Here is a 17111-nt window from a genome sequence, read left to right on the forward strand (position 1 = left end):
CCTGTATGAAAGACACCTGTCCACAGACTCAGTGAATCAGTCAGACTCTAACCTCTACAAAATGGCCAAGAGCAAGGAGCTGTCTAAGGATGTCAGGGACAAGATCATACACCTGCACAAGGCTGGAATGGGCTACAAAACCATCAGTAAGACGCTGGGCGAGAAGGAGACAACTGTTGGTGCCATAGTAAGAAAATGGAAGAAGTACAAAATGACTGTCAATCGACAAAGATCTGGGGCTCCACGCAAAATCTCACCTCGTGGGGTATCCTTGATCATGAGGAAGGTTAGAAATCAGCCTACAACTACAAGGGGGGAACTTGTCAATGATCTCAAGGCAGCTGGGACCACTGTCACCACGAAAACCATTGGTAACACATTACGACATAACGGATTGCAATCCTGCAGTGCCCGCAAGGTCCCCCTGCTCCGGAAGGCACATGTGACGGCCCGTCTGAAGTTTGCCAGTGAACACCTGGATGATGCCGAGAGTGATTGGGAGAAGGTGCTGTGGTCAGATGAGACAAAAATTGAGCTCTTTGGCATGAACTCAACTCGCCGTGTTTGGAGGAAGAGAAATGCTGCCTATGACCCAAAGAACACCGTCCCCACTGTCAAGCATGGAGGTGGAAATGTTATGTTTTGGGGGTGTTTCTCTGCTAAGGGCACAGGACTACTTCACCGCATCAATGGGAGAATGGATGGGGCCATGTACCGTACAATTCTGAGTGACAACCTCCTTCCCTCCGCCAGGGCCTTAAAAATGGGTCGTGGCTGGGTCTTCCAGCACGACAATGACCCAAAACATACAGCCAAGGCAACAAAGGAGTGGCTCAGGAAGAAGCACATTAGGGTCATGGAGTGGCCTAGCCAGTCACCAGACCTTAATCCCATTGAAAACTTATGGAGGGAGCTGAAGCTGCGAGTTGCCAAGCGACAGCCCAGAACTCTTAATGATTTAGAGATGATCTGCAAAGAGGAGTGGACCAAAATTCCTCCTGACATGTGTGCAAACCTCATCATCAACTACAGAAGACGTCTGACCGCTGTGCTTGCCAACAAGGGTTTTGCCACCAAGTATTAGGTCTTGTTTGCCAGAGGGATTAAATACTTATTTCCCTCTGCAGAATGCAAATAAATTCATATACTTTCCACAATGTGATTTTCCGGATTTAATTTGTGATGTGCTATCTCTCACTGTTACCAATAACCTACCCTTCAATTATGGGCTGCTCATGTCTTTGTCAGTGGGCACACTTACAAAATCAGCAAGGGATCAAATACTTATTTCCACCACTGTAGATGGAGTTAATGAACGCAAATGTATATCATGCATATTTAGTGTAAATATCTTGAAAAACAGATTGGCTTGATGTAGAGCTCAACCCAGAAGTTTTGGTTTCGACGAAAATTATCCGCTCGGATTCAAGAGAAACCGAAACCGTGAACAAAAATGCTTCCCCCCACCCCCCGGGCCTACCTTCAGAAAGCCTGGTGGTTTCTTTGGGGGCAAGAACAAACTCCACTTATTCTTGCCCTATGTGCTGCTCCAATGGAAATGGCTGCCAAGACTTTTGGAGGAGGACCCTGCAGCTATGTGTGGTTGGAAGCAGCATGAGCAGGAGACATGCTCCTGCCCGTGCTAGTTCCAACCACAAAATGGTTACCGGGACCGCCTGTGTCAGTCTCAGCAATGATTTCCACTGCAGCAGCACATGGGGCAAGAACGAATGGGGTTCATTCCTAAGGAAGGGTCTACCAGTGTCAGGCATGGAGTAATCATGGTTTGGGGGGGGGGGGGGAGAAAATTCCATTTCAGCTGAAAATGCACAGGCATTTCCAGCCGAAACCCAAACTCCCAATTTCAGGTTGGTTTTGATGGCAAATCAGACAAGTTGAGAACCTTTGTACTAGAGGAACAGATGGAGAGCTGAAGGTTTTCCTGTCTGCACCTGTAACTCTTTAGAAATATACTTTTCCCAGCATTTACTTCCATTGATAAAGACAAAAAAATTAAAAAAAAAAAGCCCAGGATCAAGCAAAATGAGTTTACTTCAATTAAATTCAAGACACTGTAAATTTATTTTAAAATAAAAGTTCTAACTAAACCATGTTTGACCAACATCCATTGAAGCAAACAGAAGAGCAGCAGCTGTGACCTCCCTTGATCATCAGTTCATTCCTGTTTTTTTGTAAATTAAATAGTCACTTTGTACAAAAATACAAAAACTACACTTCAGTTCTGCAAACTAAGTATTAAGATGATGTTCAGGTCAAGGATACAATCAGTAGTGAAGACACTTGAATAAACAGATTGTTGAGGTGGAAGGATACGTATACTGATTTCACCTCCAATGAGCTGAGAAAGGTTACTAGAGAAAAGTTCCAAATCTACGTTTATCCATCTCCCAGTATCACTCCCAACTTTGATACCATCAGACTACATTGCACAGAAAATTCTTAAGCCTTGGAGAAAGAACAATACATAGATTGCACCATAGGAGTTTGCTCATTGTTTGCCACAGTTTACAATCTGAATAAAAATAAATAAATTAAAAAAAATGAAGGCAAGTAGTCCCTGCTAGACTGATTCTTTTAATACTTTGTTTCACTGGAACCCATCAGAACACACAGCTATGAAAGGAAAAAGGAAGAGAGAGGTCAGAGAATTCATACTTTAAGGACATCAAGCTTTATCTTATGCACAAAGGAAATTAGGAAGCAGGAGATTAACATACCTATGTGGGAAGAATAGACATCTTTTATCGTATCCCCATTATGATTCCAGGTTACACCTATTTTGTTCTTAGGTGATGTGAAATGTATAAGACCAATCCCCCAAAAAAGGTTCTCTGCCATAGCCACATTGTTTCTAATCCTATATAATAAAAGGCACCTCCAACATTCTGAAGCTGACTGCATGGCTGAGGCATTCCTGCTCTCTGTATCCATCTCCTGAATTGACATCACGTACTTCCGGGTTCGTCACAAGCAGAAGTGACCAACCACACGAGGTTTCTCGGCTTCAGAATGTTGGAGGTGCATTCTATTAAATAGGATTGGTCAGTTCCTTGAAGCACAGCCAGAGCTCAGCGTCCTGGACAGTAACGCTCAGACACCAGAGAGAGAGAGGGGGGCCTGACACCAGAAAGGGGGGGGGGGGGAGAGAATCTCTGTCACACACACTCTCTCTCACAGTCAATGTCTTTCTCTCTCTCACACACTGTATCACATTCACTCTCTCTGTCACACAGTCACTCACATACTCTCTTGGTCTCATACACTCAGTCTCACAGAGAGTCTGTGTCTCACACACACTCTCACACACACTGTATCTGTGTGAAACACTCTCTCACACTGTCTCACATACGCACTTGCACACCCTCATTCTCACACACACTCTCTCTCATAGACACACTCGCACCCAGACTCACTCTCTCTCACACACACTCGCACATTCACTCTCTCTCTCTCACACACAGTCACTCTCACATACACTCTCCAAGGAAAACCTTGCGCCCGTTTCATTTGTGTCAGAAACGGGCCTTTTTTTACTAGTATTTAATATGTTGCTCGCAGATTATAGGACTATCACCAATAATACTGTGGACAAGACACAATGTCCAAGTGTTATGTCTATCACAGGGTTTCAGACTCTGTCCAGAGTTGAAAAGACTGAAGATATCTTCAATCTGTTCTAGTTCATTGCTCCTAGCCAAGCTATTAAGATGATTTCATAAGCCAAGTTCTTCTTAAGTTTTCCAGAACATTTTAGCCCCTTAGGTTGCAGCTTTGCTGCTCTCTGTCACTAACAGTTCAAGTCCAGTATTTAAGTTTCAGCTTTGAAGCATCTGTGAATTGACAACTAATGTGTCCGATACAGTGTCCACCTCAACCTCAGACTCCTGCTTCATCCAAAGGAATGGCAAATCGCCAACATTCTGCACGACCTGGAAAGCCTCATCTTTTTCCGTTTTCTCTGAAGATTTATTCCATATATCTACAATCATCTGGAGGGTAGAGCACCTTTCTGCAAGTTCGGCTCCTTCACACTGCTTCAACAGGTTGGCCAGTTCTGTGCTCAAGTTCTTAATTTTGGTGCATCTCTCTTCGGCTGTAGTTAGACATTCGGCCGAGCATTGCAACTGATCTAAAAGCACTTCCTCCTCCAAGCGCTGATGGGACTTCAGCTGCCAACACTGATTAACCATGGTAGCTTCCACAGGTCTCTTACTGGCATGGAGAACACTTAAGATATGGCGGCAAGGTAAGCGGTAGCAAGTATAGAAGCTGCAGCTACAGTTCCGATAGTTACTGCTAACTTGGTGTGTATCTTCTAGAAGCTGCACACTGATATATGTTTTCTGGATATTGATGAGCTGAGTAGATTTCTGTACCACCTCCCACTCATTTTTGCACATTTGGTATCCCAGCTCTGTACAGATATTTTGTAGAGCATTCAGCATGAGATCTATACCATTCACCTTCTTAAAAGCAGGTTGTGTAACGGGTACTGTTGCTGCCTGAGGCAATGGAAGGAAACGGAACGGTGTAGAATTGCTAGTGCCAGCCTTACTATTTCTCAGAGAGCTCTTAGGACTTTCTTTTGCAATGCTTGAAAAGCCCCTGTACAGATTCTCCAAACTTTTGGTGTTAAAACAGTCAGCGTATTCAACAAAGTGCAAAATGCTGGTTTCCAGAGACGTCTGCCTGCTGAAAAGGCTCAGAATCTTGTGCGTGATTAACTCCAAGCTGTCAATGTAGGTACTGCAGGAATGGAGCCCTTTCTTCACGTGCATGTACCAGAGCATCTCACAGGAGAACCAGTTGGCTTGCAAGTAATCGTGGAACTCTGGCTCCAACACCTGTTTCAACATTTTAGCGAGGGCCAACAAGTTCACAGTGGAAGTAGAAAATACCACAGCTCTCAATGCTACTGCCAGGCTTTCTCTAAAGGCCGATGCCTCCCTGGCCTTCCTTTCAATCAGGCGGACCGTGTGATAAACGGAGAGCAAGACCTGTGCCGAAGGGAAGGCCTCCTTCAGCACTGCATTATGGACAAAGGATGTATCTGTAAATACTACTTTAACCTTTGTCCACTCGGGGTTGAATTCACAGAAGACGGTTAGCATTTTAGTCACATTTTCCACGGTGTCCTCTTTCAAGACAGCAAAGTGCACCACTTTTCCAACTCGCTCTTTGCTCTCGACGAGAAAGGCGTAGAGCACATGCCCGTATTCACTCTGCACACGGTGCAGAAGCAAACACTCTGGGAACCTGACGAACAGGCCTCGCATTTTGCTGGTCTGGAAATTGAGTCTGTTCAGGTCCTGGCTGCAGCCAGCACTGATGGAAGCCATTGAACCTGTGTCTACCCTCAGAAAGTTCTTCATTACCTCTGCCACCCGCATCAAGGCATTCCCGCAGGTGTCCGTCTTTGGCATTTCTAACACTGTGCTTGCTTCTGTCAGAACAATGGAAGCTCTCTCAGAGGACTGCTTTTCTGCAGTCACCAACTTCTCATCGGTATTTTCAGACATGAGTGGATTCTGATTCTCCCTCCATCGCTTTTGCTGGGGACTAGCAGGAGGTTTATTTATAGCTGTCTTACCTGAACAGCAGGTCTGGACCAAAGAATTTTCTGAATTTGTATGCACATGGTTACTATTTTGTTCACTTATCACCAGACGGTCCAATTCTTCGTTATACTGTAGAACAAAATAAGCCGGGCAGGAACTTGGCAGTAACTTTCTCTTCTTATTTTGTCCCTGAGCTTGCATACATTCAAATCTCACCTGCATAAACCTGGAAAAGAAAGCAGCCATTTTAAACATTATAAGACCTGTCCTCCTAAGCTTTCCCAGTATCTTCCCAAATGCTGATAATTCTGTAGTCAAACGACAAAAACAGTAGAGGATGTCTCAAAGTACAGTTATGTTATACGGGGTGAGTCTCATATATACACGTCACGGCTGGTATCACTTCACTCACGTGGTGAACCTCTGTGTAAATATTATAAATCACAGACTCTACCCCCGACCAACCAATGCTTAAGTTTCTAACTCTTTATTAATAGCATTGTGCAAAAAATGAGGCAGTATGTCACTTATCTTATTAAAACCGGTGTGCTCACAAACCCCGACAGGTTGCCTGTTTCGCAATACTTGCTTCGTCAAGGGGGAGCCATCCACCAGGTTATCAAGTGTGACGCCTCTGGTCATAATCACCTGTCGGGGTTTGTGAGCACACCGGTTTTAATAAGATTAAGTGACATACTGCCTCATTTGTTGCACAATGCTATTAATAAAGAGTTAGAAACTTAAGCATTTGTTGGTCGGGGGTAAAGTCTGTGATTATAATATTTACACGGACATATATACGAGACTCACCACCCCGTATAACATAACTGTACTTTGAGACATCCTCTACTCTTTTTGTCGTTTTGAATTTATATTTTAGTAGAGAAGTGACCTTGGATTTTGATAATAATTCTGTAGTCAGCATCTCCAACAACAGGAAAACGATATGCACACTAAGACACAGCCAATTGGATAAAATCAGTCTAACTGCTGCTGTTAGAACCAGGGTTCCATATTAACAGAAAAAAAAAAATCTAGGAACCTGCATGTTCACTAGTTTTTAATTACTAGAAATAAACTTGGCTAATCTTTCCCATAGCTACATGACTCTGCCAACCACATAGCATTAGAATGGCAGATAACAGAACAATGATACCTTTTGTCTGTTCTGTTAACTGGAGCCGAATCTATTTACACTGAACCAATAAGCAGAAAGACAAGTGCCCTGCCCTAGTTTCCACCCTTTGTTCCTTCTGGCTCCGCATAATGCCCTGGCATTGAGAAGCTATTTAAACACTAAACATTTCACATCCCGAGGAACACCTCACTATGGCTGTTCCTCAGTTCTGTGCAAGCTTTATGGGTTGCCTTATGCTGATAAAAGCAAATATTTTTGACAGGCATGCTGTTTTGATTGTACACCCGAACAATTGTCGTATAAACTCAGTAAATCAAGTGATTTCCAATGTGCATTTCTTCTGTTGCTAGAGACACTGATCATCAGCAGTTTTTTTCTGGTTGTATGTACAAATTCAACTCTATTTATTAGATAAAAATTGAAGGTGGCGGCCAATCCAGATGCCTTTTATTACCACAAGTGCCCTTCCCACTCAGTCCATACATCAGCAACAGGACAGACTTTGGCTTTACCCACTGTGATCAGCAAAGTTCATGCACAGATCATGGTCACTTTGGTAGGGAAGGACTATTTTACCAATTTTTCCCCATTTCCAAAAAAGTGCATTTTTTCACAGAATTCTTTTACAGTCTTATCAAACATTCTACACCATGACCCCATTATCACTGCCACAGAAAGCAAGGGACCCCTGGAGACCTACCTTTCATTCACTCTACTTCTCCCAACCCTCTTACAGCGTCATAGCAGACATTACCACCATCTCCTGCCTTCCGTAAAGCTCGCACAGTCCTAATTAGAATATGGGCGCTGTGGGTCGATGACGGGTTTAAAAAAACAAACAAACCACACCCACCAGGTTGCAAGCCGGATTTGTGGCCCCATTTGGGAAGCCCTGCTTTAAGAACAATAAAGGGATGTCTATAAATTATTAGGCAAACTTGACAATTTCAAGCTTTGAATTTGTTTTCAACATGACTCCTAACCCTAAAAAGAGTTGCTATTTCCATGTTTATGCTTGGACCATATGAACATTTCAAAGGGTGCGTTCTGGGCATAATGTTTAAAAGTAGACATTTGTTCCTATTTTTGCAACACAATGCATGTATACTTTGAAAAGACTGACGGCATTTACAGCTGCTCCAAGTCACGTGTAAACATTAAATTAACTACTTGTTTGTACTTGGTGTCTCAATTACTCCATAAAGCCCAATGGTGCATACCTCTCCGATGATTAAAACGATCTCAAAATGAAAAAAAACAAATTGAATTCTGCAGCTTGGCTCTCTCAGATTCCTTTTGTACTTGCAATTTTGTAAAGTCTGCCACTTGCTCAGAAGCTTTATTTTATAGTTTTACTTTAGTTGTTTTGTTTTAAATTGTTTTGGTTTCTTTTGTTCATTATATTATGTATGTTTTTATTGTAACCTGCCTAGATTTGTAGAACAGAGTGGATTATGTCACTCTATTTCAACTTTTTTGTTGTTCTTGTTAAATAAGATGCTGTTCTCACTGCATATTTCTTTAAATTAGTCACCTTACTTTTTAACTCCTCTTACTCTCTTACCTATCTATATGCTCCTTCTTTGCTTATACCCTACACAGTCTATTAAAATGTTCTATTACTTATTGTGTTGACATTGTTAGTATACGATGCCATACTTATTTGAATATTTTTACTGCTGTAATTGTCTACTGCTTATGTTTGATTTATTCTTACTGTACACAGCCTTGAGTGAATTCTTTCAAAAAGGTGGTAAATAAATCCTAATAAAGATGCCGTTATAATATACATTTTATTGCAGCCTTATATGTATTTTACAAAAGGCTTCACACATTCAGCAAACCTTTTGTAAAACAGGCTACAAAACTGTGATGTCCCAGCTTTCATGTCCATTTTCCAATTCAGGTGATATACATAAAATCTCCTGATCAAATATATCAATCCAAATCACTTGGTTACTTGAAAAAAAAAAAAAAGTAATATATAGCCTGGCAAAATAATTTGATGATGGTGGCGTGTTAAAATAAACTAAATTTCCAGGTCAAACACATACCAAATCAACTCAAATCTAGGGTATAATTTGCCAAGTAAAATTTTCAGATACATTAGAATAATATTTGCAAGAGAATTTCCAATAAACTCACATTTCTAGGTCTATTCTGTTAACCTGTCTATGTCACTATAGGCTTTTCTGTAATGTCCCTCCCTTGGGACACTTTGGCTCTTGAAGACGGTGCACACTGGCAGAAAGAAATAAAAGGTTCTGCTCAGTCCTGTGCAACTGCCCACCATAAATAACAGTTATATCCCAATTGCAATGCGCACTCCACGGAGCAGCCTAAGATTTTTCATACGCTCTCTTTCCCTGGTTGGAGCACAATCAAAGGGCAGTCGAAAACATCTTGTAGAACTGTGGGACAGGAGCATCACAAGCTCAAACATGGTCTGTGGATCAGTCCCGTGCAACTGCCTACCTAAATAACAGTTATATCCCAATTGCAACGAGCACTCCACGGAGCAGCCTAAGATTTTTCACAGGCTCTCGTTCCCTGGTTGGAGCACAATGAAAGGGCAGTCGACAGCATCTTGTAGAACTGTGGGGCAGGAACATCACAAGATCAAACATGGTCTGTGGATCAATAGTGTCACAGCTATCATAATAGAGACATGATAGAGGTATATAAAATAATGAGTGGAGTGGAACAGGTGGATGTGAAGCGTCTGTTCACGCTTTCCAAAAATACTAGGACTAGGGGGCATGCGATTAAACTACAGTGTAGTAAATTTAAAACAAATCGGAGAAAATTTTTCTTCACCCAATGTGTAATTAAACTCTGGAATTCATTGCCGGAAAATGTGGTGAAGGCGGTTAGCTTAGCAGAGTTTAAAAAGGGGTTGGACGGTTTCCTAAAGAATAAGTCCATAAACCACTACTAAATGGACTTGGGGAAAATCCACAATTCCAGGAATAACATGTATAGAATGTTTGTACGTTTGGGAAGCTTGCCAGGTGCCTTTGGCCTGGATTGGCCGCTGTCGTGGACAAGATGCTGGGCTCGATGGACCTTTGGTCTTTTCCCAGTATGGCATTACTTATGTACTTATGTACTAATGCCAGAATCAAACAAAAGGGTGAAGTGGGCAAATTGCATATGAAAAGCTGCTGAACTGCAGAAGTTGTCAACGCAATCATTTTCTTCTACAGGAAAAAAAAAAAAAAAAGATCAGGAGCAGAAGAGTTCATGTTGCTGCTGTGGGTCCTGGACTCACTCAGTGGAGGAAACTGGAGAATCTAGGTCCCTTGGTAGAAATGGCAGCAGTGAAGACCCAACCCTTTGCTACTGCTGTTTCCTGTTCTGGGACTTGCAATGAAGGTGCAGAAAAGGAGCAGCAAGACTGAACCAAGAACACATGGAAGAAGAAGACTTGGCAGAAATGAGGCCCACCTGACACTCTGATCTTAGTATGGCGAGACAAAGCAAGGTATATTTGGAAAAGATCAGTGAGATAATATAGGAAAAGGAAGAAGGAAATGGAGGTAGGAGGAGGGAGCAGAAAAAAAGGGATAAAAACAAAGATGAAGAAGTAAAAAAAGAAACAAGACAGGAGGGGTGGAACGATGTGAATTGGAAGCAATGGCCAATGGTCCCATAACAGGTGTTCCTTACAGCCACTGGGTTAAGGGGACCCAAACTACCCGAGAATCAATCATGGAAGAACAAAATGGAAGCAAGACCTTCACATACCCTCATATACGAGGCCACACCCTCATTAAATCAAGCTTACAATGTACATTTTCACACACACACGGATGTTATTCACATACACATATATTCTCATGCAGGTGCACAAGGATCACTCCCAAGGGCACACAGATGAGATCCAGCAGGCCTTACGTGATATCGTCACGAATGTTGGTTCCATGTTTCCGGTTGTAGTATCGGACAGACATACAATTTTTCAAGCCATATTGATATTTGGTTTCCTTCTTGAACGAGTTAAAGCTCTCCTTGAAGTCTTCATAATTCCGGAAACAGCTGCCAGCTTCCATGGCTGCGCAATAGAGAACTAGGAACAGAAGAGGATCCTGGGTAACAAATTCATCCAGGCCTTAAAAAAAGATGTGGGATTTGGTTAGGATGCTGAGAACTCCACCTCCACAAACCCTTTATCACAGTAGGCTAGACTCACATAATTTACATCTTTGGTAACTTGATAGTCAACTCTTGTACCTCTTCTTAACATGGCTTCCCTGTAACGTTCAATGGAGAATCATGTGTCTCTCTTTGACTTTAAACCCATGCAACCTCTTCTTCAGGGCCAGGTTACTTCTATGTGGCAGATTTTCTCAATTTCTTCTCCCCCAACACAAAGTATACTGCTTAAACACTACAAACTTATTAAAAAAAAACTATATGTCATGCTTTATAGACCAGAAACCAGCCCCAAATTACAAAGCTACCTAACCACCCTGCCCGTACTCAGCAACAGCTTCCTCTCACGCTCAACCACGGGCACTTATCTCAACCGGAGAAACCGCCCACCCTATCGAAAGACCAATCACAACTAGCAGAAGGAGAGTAGCACACGCAACAGCAAATCACTAACGAGTCAAAGAACCTTGTGACTTGAGATTGATCAGAGGCTTAACCTATCGCCATCTACCTTCCGCCTCCTCGTTTAGTGCAGGCAAAAGGGTTGAAATGGACACTTTCAAGAACCAATCAGCGATAAGAGAAATAACTGATCGTTGAATCCTTCAATCCGCGTTCGCCAGCGGAAACATCACAGGCAGTGGGCGGAATTAACCTCGTTCAAGCTTTTGCTTGCTTGCTCAGTGTGCTCAAAATAATAAAGTAACAGTTCAGGGGTCAGAGGATTTATTGGTACCATTGACCTAATGGGTTTTATTTTGCTAGAGAGTCATAGCTTCTTTGCATTCATTCTTGGTGTAGGGTGGGGCAATGGATCTCATCAAGTTTCCGGTTACAAGTTTTATTCAACCTCCTCCTTCCTTAGGTCCAAGGAGCGATGCTCACGTCACGTGACTCCACCGACCGACCCTTTTAGCCAAGATGGCGGCTTCCATGCAGTGCAAAGAATTCCCTGAACCTGAGTCGCAAAGTGGTCTAGCGGCGGAAGCAGACCTTCGCAGCGTGCTTGTCACCAGTGTCCTGAATCTGGAGCCGCTGGATACTGACCTGTTTAGGTACTGGTGGACGGGTGACGTAAAGCTAATCATTGAATTTGAAACTCTACGCCTATAAAAAGGCCCTAAGGCTATTGGTGTATGGGGCGGGGTTTGGAGGATGTTATCGATCGAAGGGGGCGGAGCATCGAAGGGGTTTTTTTTTTTCTTCACCTATATTACTAACTATTAAGTGGAGAATGACGCAGGATCTCGCGAACTCTTTCCCCATTCACAGAAGCCTCAAACAGTTGATTTTATAGTTAAATCTTTTTATTACAGTATAAAAAAAGGAACAAATGATATTAGCGTAGTAAATGACTACAGATAAAGACCTGTACGGTCCATCCAGTCTGCCCAACCAGATATTCTGAACTGTCGTTTCCATATCATCAAGCTGATCAATCCATAGACTGGTGGGTTGTGTCCATCTACCAGCAGGTGGAGATAGAGAGCAATCCTTTTGCCTCCCTATATGTGGTCATGTGCTGCCAGAAACTCCTCAGTATGTTCTCTATCTCAGCAGGTGGTGGTCACACACAGCAGCAGCTCTGGCTAGGCCTCCAAGCCTAATTTTTAGGTTTTGTTGAGTGCCTGGGGTTGAGGGCTTTTCTTGAGCAAGTGCAAACCTGGTGGCGCCAGGTCCCTCCTTTTCTCCCCCCTCCCGCTGGCTCCGTTTAAAAAAAAAAAAAAAAAAATTTTGGACGTCCTTAAGGGCGTTTATTTCGACATTTATTTAAACGTTTATTGCAGCTACTCACTGGGACACCAGGTCGTTACAGCTCGGAGCGGAAAGCAGGTAATTTTTACCTTTTTGTAGCGGGCAGGGGGTTCCCCGATTGATCTCCATGTGGCTGATGGCGTCGGAGGGCGAGGGCGCAAAGAATCGCTCCCCGGACCGCGTGTGCGCGTCTAGCGGGGATGCGGGGGTTTTAAAGTCTGATTCGCCCTTGTTGGGTGTCAGTTTGGAGGCCGGTCAGTGTCCCGGTTCTTCCTCGGGTGCGGCGGTTTTTCCCGCCATAAACGCCCATCCCCCGCTGCTTGCCTCCGCCATCTTGGCCGGCCACGCTGCTCGGACGGCTTCTTCTTGGGCCGCCCTTGAGGTGGGAGACGTTAATGCCATGGCCGCCCTTCATTTGGGCGACGGCAGAAAAGCGGCTAAAGTTAAGCGCCGTTCTTCCCGCGCGGCTCCTTCACGGAGTGTCGCGCCGGACGCCATCTTGGATGCGCAGCTTGTTTCTTCCCCGCTCTTGCGAGCGCCGGTTGAGGGTGCGTCTAGGGCTGTGGCCCAGGCTGCTGAAGTGCACAGTCTGGGGGGTTTCTCCCCCGAGTTTATTTTGCTGCTGCATCAGGCCTTTCTTATGCAAAACGCTGCCCCTTCTCCCTTGTCCGATAAAGGGGTTGAGGCCCCCGGAAGTAAACACCCTCGGGTGGATTCCCAGGCCTTAGAGGACTCTGTTTCCTCTGATGTAGATGAGGGCAGCGTATCTGAGTTCTCCCAACGGTCCTTTGGGGATTCCTTGGAGGAGACGGATTCCCGCTCAGATGGAGCGGATGACCCCTCTGCAGCACGGATCTTTCGCTCAGAGGATTTGCCCAACCTGTTAGTGCAGGCCATGAGCAATTTGAAGATTTCCTCGCCAGAGGACGTCTCTCCCTCAGCCCCTGTTGGCTCTGCCATTATGCTGGGGGCGAAGCGCCCGCCTAGAACCTTCCACGTGCATGATGCCATGCACACCTTAATTTCGGCTCAATGGGATGTCCCGGAAGCGAGCCTCAAAGTGGCTAGGGCTATGTCCCGCCTCTATCCTTTGCCTGAAAGTGAACGTGAGGCCTTTATTTGGCCTACCGTGGATTCTTTAATTACTGCGGTGACTAAGAAAACGGCGTTGCCGGTGGAAGGTGGCACGGCCCTAAAGGACGCCCAAGACAGAAGATTGGAAGCGGCTTTAAGGTCGTCCTTCGAGGCGGCTGCCTTAAGTTTGCAGGCCTCAGTTTGCGGCTCCTATGTGGCCAGGGCGTGCCTGACGATGGTGCAGCGGGCTTCCCCCTCGGATCCTTCCTTGAGGGCTGATTGGCCGGCCCTGGAATCGGGCTTGGCTTATTTGGCAGACTTACTGTATGATGTCTTGAGAGCCTCGGCTAAAGGTATGGCTCAGACAGTCTCTGCGCGGCGCTGGCTTTGGCTGAAACATTGGTCTGCGGACCACGCCTCTAAGTCCCGCCTGGCTAAGTTGCCTTTTAAAGGCAAGCTGCTCTTTGGGGTCGAGCTGGACAAAATCGTGACCGATCTCGGCATGTCTAAGGGCAAGAGGTTACCAGAGGTCAGGGCTCGGGCCAGTGCTCGCCCCGGTATCTCCAGAGGACGCTTTCAGGAAGCCCGTCGGTACCGCCTGGGCAAGTCGGGCTCCTCTGCCCCCTCTTCCTTCAAAAGGAGCTTCTCCCCCAAGCAGCATTCCTTTCGCAGAGACCACCGTCCCGGAGGTGCGCCTTCCGGTCCTCCCCCAGGGTCTCGTACCCAATGACGGGGCCCTGGTCCATGGCCCAGTGCAGATTGGAGGACGCCTGTCCTTGTTTCTGGGCGAGTGGACCAGGGTAACTTCAGACGCTTGGGTTCTGGAAGTCATCAGAGACGGCTACAAGTTAGAGTTCTGCCGACCCTAAAGAGACGGGTTTGTACTCTCTCCCTGCAAGTCTCCGGTCAAAGCTGTGGCAGTGCAGCAGACCTTGGACAACCTGATACGCCTGGGTGCGGTCGTTCCGGTGCCAGAAAATCAGATTGGCAAGGGACGTTACTCCATTTACTTTGTGGTACCAAAGAAAGGAGATTCTGTCTGGCCTATTCTCGACCTCAAGGGGTCAATCGGGCCTTGAAAGTGCGGCACTTTCGCATGGAGACTCTCCGCTCTGTTATAGCGGCAGTGAAGGCAGGGGAGTTCTTGGATTCCTTGGACTTCAAGGAAGCGTACCTGCATATTCTCATCTGGCCTCCTCATCAACGCTTTCTGCGTTTTGCAGTCCTGGGCCGACACTTCCAGTTCAGAGCCCTCCCTTTTGGGTTGGCTACTGCTCCGCGGACCTTCTCCAAAGTAATGGTGGTCATCGCGGCCTTCCTGCGAAAGGAAGGAGTACAAGTCCATCCTTATCTGGACGAGTGGTTGATCCGAGCCCCCTCTTATGCAGAGTGCGGCAAAGCTGTGGACCGGGTGATTGCTCTTTTGAGCTCCCTGGGGTGGATCATCAACTGGGAGAAGAGCCAGCTGCGCCCGACTCAGTCCCTGGAGTATCTGGGAGTTCGATTCGACACCCAAGTGGGCAGAGTGTTCCTGCCGGACAATCGGATTGTCAAACTTCAGGCTCAGGTGGACCAGTTCCTAGTAGCCTCTCCTCTTCGGGCTTGGGACTATGTGCAGCTGTTGGGCTCTATGACGGCCACGATGGAAGTAGTGCCCTGGGCCAGGGCTCATATGAGACCACTACAACACTCTCTGCTGCAGCGCTGGACTCCGGTGTCGGAGGATTATGCTGTGCGCCTTCCCTTGGACCCAGCAGTGCGCAAGGCGCTGAGCTGGTGGCTGCAGACAGACAAGTTGTCTGCAGGAATGCCTCTGGTGACCCCGGAGTGGATTGTCGTCACGACGGACGCCTCTTTGTCGGGCTGGGGAGCCCACTGCTTGGGAAGGACAGCGCAGGGGCTCTGGTCTCCTGCAGAGGCAAAGTGGTCTATCAACCTCCTGGAACTCAGAGCCATTCGGTTGGCGCTTTTGGAGTTCATCCCGGTACTGGCGTTGAAGCCAGTACGGGTCCTGTCGGACAATGCCGCGGCTGTGGCCTATGTCAACCGCCAGGGAGGTACCAAGAGCGCCCCTCTAGCCAAGGAGGCCATGAATCTATGCCAGTGGGCGGAAGCTCCCGGAGAGTGGCAGCTATCTGCTCAGGCGTTCTTGGACATCACGAAGCGCTGGGGCCAGCCGAGCCTAGATCTGATGGCGTCTTCGGCCAATTGCCAAGTGCCGCGCTTTTTCAGCAGAGGACGGGACCCTCGATCCCTGGGAGTAGATGCTCTTCTCCAACAGTGGTCGACACAGGAGCTTCTCTATGTGTTCCCGCCCTGGCCCATGTTGGGCAGGGTGCTAGACCGGGTGGCAAAGCATCCGGGCCGGATAATCCTGGTGGGTCCGGACTGGCCCAGACGTCCCTGGTATGCGGACTTGATCAGGCTCTCAGTGGACGATCCTCTGCGGCTGCCAGTGGAGCAGGGCCTGTTGCATCAGGGTCCCGTGGTGATGGAGGATCCCTCCCCCTTTGGTCTTACGGCCTGGCTATTGAGCGGCAGCGTCTGAGAAAGAAGGGCTTCTCAGACAAGGTCATCGCCACTATGCTGAGAGCGAGGAAGTGCTCTACTTCTACTGCTTACGCCAGGGTTTGGCGTACCTTTCCAGCGTGGTGTGAAGCAGGCTCACTTTCTCCCTTCACTGCTCCAATTTCTTCAGTGTTGGCGTTCCTGCAAGAAGGTCTGGAGAAAGGCCTGTCGCTCAGTTCCCTTAAAGTCCAGGTAGCGGCTCTGGCTTGCTTCAGGGGCCGCCTGAAGGGTGCTTCCCTGGCTTCGCAGCCAGATGTGGTGCGCTTTCTCAAGGGAGTTAATCACCTGCGCCCTCCTCTGCACTCAGTGGTGCCTGCGTGGAATCTCAACCTGGTGCTAAGAGCCTTGCAGAAGCCGCCTTTTGAACCCTTGTCAAGGGCATCTCTGAAAGACCTGACGTTGAAAGCAGTCTTTTTGGTGGCTATCACTTCAGCCAGAAGAGTTTCCGAGCTCCAGGCACTCTCATGCGAGAGCCCTTTCTGCAGTTCACTGAGGCAGGAGTGCCTATTCGCACAGTACCTTCCTTCCTGCCCAAGATTGTTTCTCGCTTCCATGTGAATCAGCAGCTCTGTCTCCCTTCCTTTCGTAGGGAGGACTATCCAGAGGAATACTCTGCTCTCAAATATCTGGATGTGAGACGAGTCATCATCAGATACTTGGAAGTGACCAATGATTTCCGGAAGTCGGATCATCTGTTTGTCCTGTTTGCAGGTCCTCATAAGGGTCTGCAGGCTGCTAAGCCTACAGTGGCAAGATGGGTCAAGGAAGCCATCGCAGCGGCTTATGTGGCCGCGGGGAAGGTGCCGCCTATCCAGCTGAAGGCTCACTCCACTAGAGTTCAG

At 46.6% G+C, this 17111-nt stretch overlaps 2 protein-coding genes across 4 annotated transcripts in view; one reads left to right on the forward strand and one right to left on the reverse strand.

Moving 5' to 3' along the window:
• Positions 1-3498: 3498 nt before the first annotated feature.
• Positions 3499-11210, reverse strand: ZSWIM3 (zinc finger SWIM-type containing 3). 3 transcript variants are annotated; one of them, XM_030213006.1, is made up of 3 exons: positions 10951-11210; positions 10615-10828; positions 3499-5805 (listed from the first exon to the last, which is right to left on the reverse strand). In XM_030213006.1, the coding sequence occupies exons 1-3, from the start codon at positions 10961-10963 to the stop codon at positions 3837-3839; spliced, it is 2196 nt and encodes a 731-aa protein (XP_030068866.1). In that variant the 5' UTR covers positions 10964-11210; the 3' UTR covers positions 3499-3836. The 3 variants fall into 3 exon arrangements, with proteins under 3 accessions (XP_030068866.1, XP_030068867.1, XP_030068868.1); XM_030213007.1 differs by having other exon boundaries at positions 10910-11210; XM_030213008.1 differs by lacking the exons at positions 10615-10828; positions 10951-11210 and adding an exon at positions 7418-7595.
• A 528-nt stretch (positions 11211-11738) lies between these two features.
• Positions 11739-17111, forward strand: part of ACOT8 (acyl-CoA thioesterase 8) — a 40336-nt gene continuing 34963 nt past the window's right edge. The window contains exon 1 of the mRNA XM_030213618.1: positions 11739-11927. Within this exon, the coding sequence (XP_030069478.1) occupies positions 11794-11927 (134 nt within the window). The 5' untranslated portion in view covers positions 11739-11793. The remainder of the gene's footprint in view (positions 11928-17111) is intronic.

Source organism: Microcaecilia unicolor, chromosome 8 (genome assembly GCF_901765095.1).
Source record: "Microcaecilia unicolor chromosome 8, aMicUni1.1, whole genome shotgun sequence".
NCBI lineage: Eukaryota > Metazoa > Chordata > Amphibia > Gymnophiona > Siphonopidae > Microcaecilia > Microcaecilia unicolor.

What these genes read in the sequence shown, in the direction of transcription:
- ZSWIM3 (XM_030213006.1), bottom strand. An exon ending in AACATTCGTGACGATATCAC is followed by an intron (nt 5,806 to 10,614) that starts GTAAGGCCTGCT and finishes TTTCTTTTCCAG; the next exon opens with GTTTATGCAGGTGAGATTTG.